Source organism: Petromyzon marinus, assembly GCF_048934315.1.
Source record: "Petromyzon marinus isolate PM22_M1 ecotype Great Lakes invasive population chromosome 77 unlocalized genomic scaffold, UKy_Petmar_22M1.pri1.0 chr77_unloc.1, whole genome shotgun sequence".
In the NCBI taxonomy this organism is placed as follows: Eukaryota; Metazoa; Chordata; class Hyperoartia; order Petromyzontiformes; family Petromyzontidae; genus Petromyzon; species Petromyzon marinus.
In genome coordinates this window covers 190544-198043 of record NW_027422621.1, presented here as the reverse complement: position 1 = coordinate 198043, position 7500 = coordinate 190544, and the positions used below count along the sequence as shown (strand labels likewise).

General features: G+C 55.3%; 1 protein-coding gene across 1 annotated transcript in view; it reads right to left on the bottom strand.

The window, feature by feature from the left end:
* The window catches only part of NF1 (neurofibromin 1), a 331965-nt gene that overhangs the window by 280306 nt on the left and 44159 nt on the right, over nucleotides 1-7500 (bottom strand). The window contains exons 15-16 of the mRNA XM_076058585.1: nucleotides 5243-5377; nucleotides 3322-3435 (exon numbers count right to left, since the gene is read on the bottom strand). Coding sequence (XP_075914700.1) covers nucleotides 3322-3435; nucleotides 5243-5377 — 249 coding nt within the window. The remainder of the gene's footprint in view (nucleotides 1-3321; nucleotides 3436-5242; nucleotides 5378-7500) is intronic.

Genomic DNA, 7500 nt, shown 5'->3' with positions numbered 1-7500 from the left:
GGGCATGGGCCAGATCAGCTCAATAACAACGGTAGGAGGCTGCTAGATTTTTGTGCAGCCCATGGGCTTGTAATTACCAACACGCTGTTCCGGCATCGGCGCATCCACACAACATCATGGATGCATGCCGGGTCCAAGCAAGAACATCTGCTGGACTACATAGTGACGGACCAGCGAATGCGAGCCCATGTCCTTGACACCAGGACCTACCGTGGAGCTGATCTGCCCTCTGACCATCGACTAGTCATCTGTAAGATGCGCCTGCCATTCTTCCACTCCGGTGGTGGGTGTACACCCAGGACCCCATTCCAACCTAAAGTGGCCTGGTCTCAGTTATCTGATGAAAGTTGCAAGCGAGAATTTCATCATCGCTTGCGGCTGGGATTGGCATTGTCCCCGACTCGTCCTGATGTCGAGGGTAAATGGGCGAGGTTTAGGACTGTGACTCATGCAGCTGCAATGGCTGCTTTGGGTACGCGGTCCAGACCTCCCCAGACACCCTGGATGACAGAGGAGTTGTTCAGGATGGTTGAGAAAAAGCGACAGGCCCACTGTCATCGGCTACAGAATCCCACGTCAGAGAATGAGGAGGCTTACCGCAGCCTTCGCTCGGAGGTTCGGAGAGCCGTGAGGCGCTGCAAGGATGGGTGGTGGTCGCGGGTTGCTGAGGAGATGGAGTCTGCCTCAGTGGCCCGTGATCACAAATCTCTATTTAACTCCATCAAAAAAGTAACCTGCAGCGCCACACCTATTACCATCATTAGGGGAAAAAACGGTGATCCAATTTCCGACCCCCAGGAACAGGTTCGCAGATTTGCTGAGCATTTCTGTGAGGTCCTGGGGGAGGGAAAATCCCTCAGCCAGGAAAACATCGTGGCACAAAGTGAGGATGACCCTGCTGAGGCTGCGGTGCCTCGAATATTGGATGAAGTCACCCCCTGTGAGTGGCTGGCTGAGGTGCCATCTGCTGAGGAAGTATTGAAGGCGATCCGGAGTCTGAGACCAGGAAAGGCAGCGGGCAGAGATGATCTCCCAAGCGAAATGCTGAGGGAGGGTGGCGTTTGTGCACAGACTGCCCTATATGACATCATAACAACAGTCTGGACCACTGGACGGGTTCCGCAGGATTGGAAGGATGCCCTGGTGGTCCCCCTTTTTAAGAAGGGGGACCGCACAGACTGTAACAACTACAGGGGCATCTCACTCCTCAGTGTGCCGGGAAAGGTCCTGGCAAGGATTATTCAGCATCGCCTTGCCAGGCACGCTGAGGAGAGGCTTGCGGGGCCCCAATGCGGTTTCAGGAAAGGGCGGTCCTGCACAGATGCCATATTTTCTGTCCGTCTGCTACAGCAGAGGTGTAGGGAATTCCAACAAGACCTACATCTCTGCTTTATTGACCTGGTCAAGGCCTATGATACCATCAGTAGGCCTGGGCTCTGGGTCGTTCTTCGTGCTTTTGGAGTACCTGACCCTCTGCTCACGATCATTAAGGACCTTCATGAAGGTGAGCGGGCCCGGGTAAAACTACGTGGCCGGGAGTCAGAGCCATTCCCTGTACACCTTGGGGTGCGACAGGGATGTCCTCTGGCTCCCACATTATTTAACATCTATTTTGACCACGTAGTTCGTGAAGCCTTCAATCGCTGTACCGGGGGAATCTCCATATGGTACAGATATAATGGGAGGCTAATCGATGCCCGGGTGCGGTCAAGGGATGGCTCCCTATTGCTCAACCACGTTATGTATGCTGATGACTTGGTAATAGCTGCTCAGTCAGAGGAGGAGTTGGAGACGCTGCTGCTGAGACTGGAGCGTGCCACTAAGAGGTGGGGCCTTACCATCAGCCCCACCAAAACTAAGCACCTGCCTGGGTATTTTGTACCATCGGACACTCCACCCCCACAACTCCCAATCGGTGATGGGGCAGTTGTGGAGAGAGTGGAGAGTTTCCCATACCTGGGCAGTGTGCTTATGACTGGCTCCAGTTTAACAGCAGAGGTCTCACTCCGAATCAGTCGAGCGGCAATATCTTTTCATCGGTTGCGTAACGCTGTGTGGAAGCTACCTGGTCTGTCGCTCCGCACTAAGCTTCAGGTCTTCTTGGCCACGGTCATTCCCTCCCTTCTCTACGCTTGCGTAACGTGGACCCCCCTAATGGAACATCTTCGCCGGTTAGAAACATTTAGGCTGACCTGCCTACGATCCATCCTGGGTTTAACCAGACTGGATTGTGTGAGGAGCTTACAAATCCTTGAAAGATCTGGGCAGGGTCCCATCGGTGAGCTCCTCCGGCAGGCAAGGCTGCGATGGCTGGGTCATGTAGCCCGCATGCCCAGCCACCGCATGCCGAAACAGCTTTTGTTTGGCCGGATTGAGGGGGCTAAGCGGGCGCGGCACGGGCTAGAGAAGAGATGGAGTGATGTGGTACAGGAGGACGTGGAGCTGAGTGGACTTGCCGATGACTGGTACCAGCGGTGTCAAGATCGGCCTCTGTGGAGGAGGCTCGTGAAGGATGCTACTGGGCAGTTGGAGGCAGTCGCCCTCCAACAACAACGGAGGGCAGAGGAGCGACGCTCACAACAGCGAGCGGAGCGCCGGGTGGCTAAAGCACAGCAGGTTGGCACAGTAGGGGGCACAGGTGGTGCATCAGCCAGTCATCTCAGTCAGTCGACCCGTGGCACCTGGGTCTGCCCCGTGACCTCCTGCCAGCGGGCGTTCGACACTTCACGTGGCCTCAGGGTGCACATAGCCTGGCACAAGCGTCGTGGTGACGTCACCGCCACTTAGTGGCGAATGGCGGTTGTTGTTGTGTGTCACTGTGTGTGTCACTGTGTGTGTCACTGTGTGTATCACTGTGTCACTGTGTGTGTCACTGTGTGTGTCACTGTGTGTGTGTCACGGTGTGTGTGTCACTGTGTGTGTCACTGCGTGTGTGTCACTGTGTGTGTGTGTCACTGTGTGTGTCACTGTGTGTGTCACTGTGTGTATCACTGTGTCACTGTGTGTGTCACTGTGTGTGTGTGTCACTGTGTGTGTCACTGTGTGTGTGTGTCTCTGTGTGTGTGTGTGTCACTGTGTGTGTCACTGTTTGTGTCACTGTGTGTGTCACTGCGTGTGTGTGTCACTGTGTGTGTCACTGTGTGTGTGTGTGTCACTGTGTGTGTCACTGTGTGTGTGTCTCTGTGTGTGTGTGTCACTGTGTGTGTCACTGTGTCACTGTGTGTGTGTCACTGTGTCACTGTGTGTGTCACTGTGTGTGTCACTGTGTGTGTCACTGTGTGTGTCACTGTGTCACCGTGTGTGTGTCACTGCGTGTGTCACCTCCATGGCCTCCTGTGCCACGTCCGGCATGCCGCACTGAGGCACCAGTGACACCAAGCCGGTGATCAGCTCGGCCGTGCTAGCCTGGATCTCGTGACCCGCCTTGCCGGGGTTCTAGCGTCAACAACAATCAACAACAACAATCAACAACAACAATCAACAACAACAATCAACAACAACAACAACATCGACAACAACACAACAACAATCAACAACAACATAATCAACAACAACATAATCAACAATCAACATAATCAACAACATCAACATCAATAACAACATCATCAATAACAACATCATCAACATCATCAACAACATCATCATCATCAACAACATCAACATCATCAACAACATCATCATCAACATCATCAACATCATCAACATCATCAACAACATCATCAACAACATCATCAACAACATCATCATCAACAACATCAACAACATCAACATCATCAACATCATCATCAACATCATCAACAACATCATCAACAACATCAACATCATCAACAACATCATCAACAACATCATCATCAACATCATCAACAACATCATCAACAACATCATCATCAACATCATCATCAACATCATCATCAACAACATCATCATCAACATCATCAACAACAACATCAACCACAGCATCACAACATCCACCTCACCACATGGTGAGCAGCAGCAGATGTGGGTGTGAGTGAGTGAGTGGGTGAGTGAGTGGGTGAGTGAGTGGGTGAGTGGGTGGGTGGGTGAGTGGGTAAGTGGGTGAGTGAGTGGATGAGTGAGTGGGTGAGTGGGTGGGTGAGTGGGTGAGTGGGCGAGTGGGTGGGTGAGTGAGTGAGTGAGTGGGTGAGTGAGTGGGTGAGTGGGTGAGCGGGCGAGTAGGTGGGTGAGTGAGTGGGTAAGTGGGTGAGTGGATTAGTGAGTGGGTGAGTGGGTGGGTGAGTGGGTGAGTGGGCGAGTGGGCGGGTGAGTGAGTGAGTGGGTGAGTGAGTGGGTGAGTGGGTGGGTGAGTGGGTGAGTGGGCGAGTGGGTGGGTGAGTGAGTGGGTAAGTGGGTGAGTGAGTGGATGAGTGAGTGGGTGAGTGAGGGGGTGAGTGGCTGAGCGAGTGGGTGGGTGAGTGAGTGAGTGGGTGAGTGGGTGAGCGGGTGAGTGGGTGAGTGAGTGGGTGAGCGGGTGAGTGAGTGAGTGGGTGAGTGAGTGGCTGGGTGAGTGAGTGGGTGAGTGAGCGAGTGGGTGAGCGAGCGAATGAACGAGTGAGTGAGTAAACTAGTGAGTGAGTGAGCGAGAGAGTGAGCGAGTGAGAGAGCGAGTGAGCGAGCGACTGAGAGAGTGAGTGAACGAGTGAATGAACGAGTGAGTGAACTAGTGAGTGAGTGAATGAGCGAATGAGTGAGTGAGTGAGTGAACGTGTGAGCGAGTGAGAGAGCGAGCGAGCGAGAGAGTGAGTGAACGAGTGAGTGAACAAGTGAGTGAGTGAACGAGTGAACGAGTGAGTGAGTGAGTGAACGAGCGAGTGAACGAGTGAACGAGCGAGTGAACGAGCGAGTGAACGAGTGAGTGAACGAGTGAGTGAACGAGCGAGTGAACGAGCGAGTGAACTTGTGAGTGAACGAGTGAGTGAACGAGTGAGTGAACGAATGAACGAGTGAGTGAACGAGCGAGCGAGTGAGTGACTGAGAGAGTGAGTGAACGAGTGAGTGAACGAGTGAACGAGTGAGTGAACGAGCGAGCGAGTGAGTGAGTGACTGAGAGAGCGAGTGAACGAGTGAGTGAACGAGTGAGTGAACAAGTGAGTGAACGAGTGAGTGAACGAGCGAGTGAGTGAGTGAACGAGAGAGTGAGTGAGTGAACGAGCGAGTGAGTGAGTGAACGAGTGAGTGAATGAGTGAGTGAACGAGTGAGCGAGTGAGCGAGCGAGCAACTCACATGCAGCATGAGTCTGGGGTCTGCGTGGATGAGTTTCACGATGGACAGCAGGAGGAGTTTGTAGCTCAGAGTCTCAGAGTCGGAGGATTTCTCCTTGAACTTCAAACTGGACACTTTCTCTCTGAGCGTGAGGCTCTGGGGGTCACAGCAGCAGCAGCAACAGCATCGTCATCAGCAGCATCATCAGCAGCAGCAGCATCATCATCAGCATCATCATGATCAGCAGCAGCATCATCGTGATAATCATCATCAGCAGCATCAGCATCATCAGCAGCACCAGCAAAATCATCAGCAGCACCAACAACATCATCATAATCAGCAGCATCAGCAGCAGCATCAGCAACAGGGGAGATAGGGGCGGTGGAGGGGAATCAGCCGGTGAGTGAGTGGGTGGGTGAGTGGGTGAGTGGGTGAGTGGGTGGGTGAGTGAGTGAGTGGGTGAGTGAGTGAGTGAGTCAGTGGGTGGGTGGGTGAGTGGGTGGGTGGGTGAGTGGGTGGGTGAGTGAGTGAGTGGGTGAGTGAGTGAGTGGGTGGGTGGGTGGGTGAGTGGGTGAGTGAGTGGGTGAGTGAGTGGTTGAGTGGGTGAGTGAGTAGATAAGTGAGTGAGTGGTTGAGTCAGTGGGTGGGTGAGTGAGTGGGTAAGAGTGTGGGTGAGCGAGTGGGTGAGCAAATAGGTGAGCGGGTGAGTGGGTGAGTGAGTGAGTGGCTGCGTGAGTGAGTGGGTGGGTGAGTGAGTGAGTGGGTGAGTGAGTGGCTGGGTGAGTGGCTGGGTGAGTGAGTGGGTGGGTGAGTGAGTGGGTGAGCGAGTGGGTGAGCGAGTGGGTGAGTGAGTGGCTGAGTGAGTGAGTGGGTGGGTGAATGAGTGAGTGGGTGGTGAGTGGGTGGGAGAATGAGTGAGTGGGTGAATGAGTGAGTGGGTGGGTGAGTGAGTGGGTGGGTGAGTGGGTGGGTGGGTGGGTGAGTGGGTGAGTGAGTGGGTGGGTGAGTGGGTGGGTGGGTGGGTGAGTGGGTGGGTGAATGGGTGAGTGGGTGGGTGGGTGGGTGAGTGGGTGGGTGGGTGAATGAGTGAGTGGGTGGGTGAGTGGGTGGGTGAATGAGTGAGTGGGTGGGTGAGTGGGTGGGTGAGTGGGTGGGTGAGTGGGTGTGTGGGTGGGTGAGTGGGTGGGTGCGTGGGTGAGTGGGTGGGTGAGAGGGTGAGTGAGTGAGTGGGTGAGTGGGTGAGTGAGTGGGTGGGTGAGTGAGTGGGTGAGTGAGTGGGTGAGTCAGTGGGTGGGTGGGTGAGTGGGTGAGTGAGTGGGTGAGTCAGTGGGTGGGTGGGTGAGTGGGTGAGTGAGTGGGTGGGTGGGTGAGTGAGTGGGTGAGTGAGTGGTTGAGTGGGTGAGTGGGTGAGTGAGTGGGTGAGTGAGTGGGTGAGTGGGTGAGTGAGTGGCTGGGTGAGTGAGTGAGTGAGTGGGTGGGTGGGCGAGTGAGTGGGTGAGTGAGTGAGTGAGTGGGTGGGTGGGCGAGTGAGTGGGTGAGTGAGTGGCTGGGTGAGTGGCTGGGTGAGTGGGTGAGTGAGTGGCTGGGTGAGTGGCTGGGTGAGTGAGTGGCTGGGTGAGTGAGTGGGTGGGTGACTGGGTGAGTGAGTGGCTGGGTGAGTGAATGAGTGGGTGGGTGGGCGAGTGAGTGGGTGAGTGAGTGGCTGGGTGAGTGGGTGGGTGAGTGGGTGAGTGAGTGAGTGGCTGGGTGAGTGAGTGGCTGGGTGAGTGGCTGGGTGAGTGAGTGAGTGAGTGGGTGAGTGAGTGGCTGGGTGAGTGGGTGGGTGAGTGAGTGGCTGGCTGAGTGAGTGGCTGAGTGAGTGGGCGAGTGAGTGAGAGGCTGGGTGAGTGAGTGGGTGAGTGAGTGAGTGGCTGGGTGAGTGAGTGGCTGGGTGAGTGGGTGAGTGAGTGGCTGGGTGAGTGGGTGAGTGAGTGGCTGGGTGAGTGAGTGGCTGGGTGAGTGAGTGGCTGGGTGAGTGAGTGGGTGAGCGGGTGAGTGGGTGGCTGGGTGAGTGGGTGAGTGGGTGAGTGGCTGGGTGAGTGAGTGGGTGAGCAGGTGAGTGGGTGGCTGGGTGAGTGGGTGAGTGGGTGAGTGGCTGGGTGAGTGGCTGGGTGAGTGAGTGGCTGGGTGAGTGGGTGAGTGAGTGGCTGGCTGAGTGAGTGGCTGGGTGAGTGAGTGGCTGGGTGAGTGGGTGAGTGAGTGGGTGAGTGAGTGGGTGAGTGGGTTGTACCGTGGTGAGG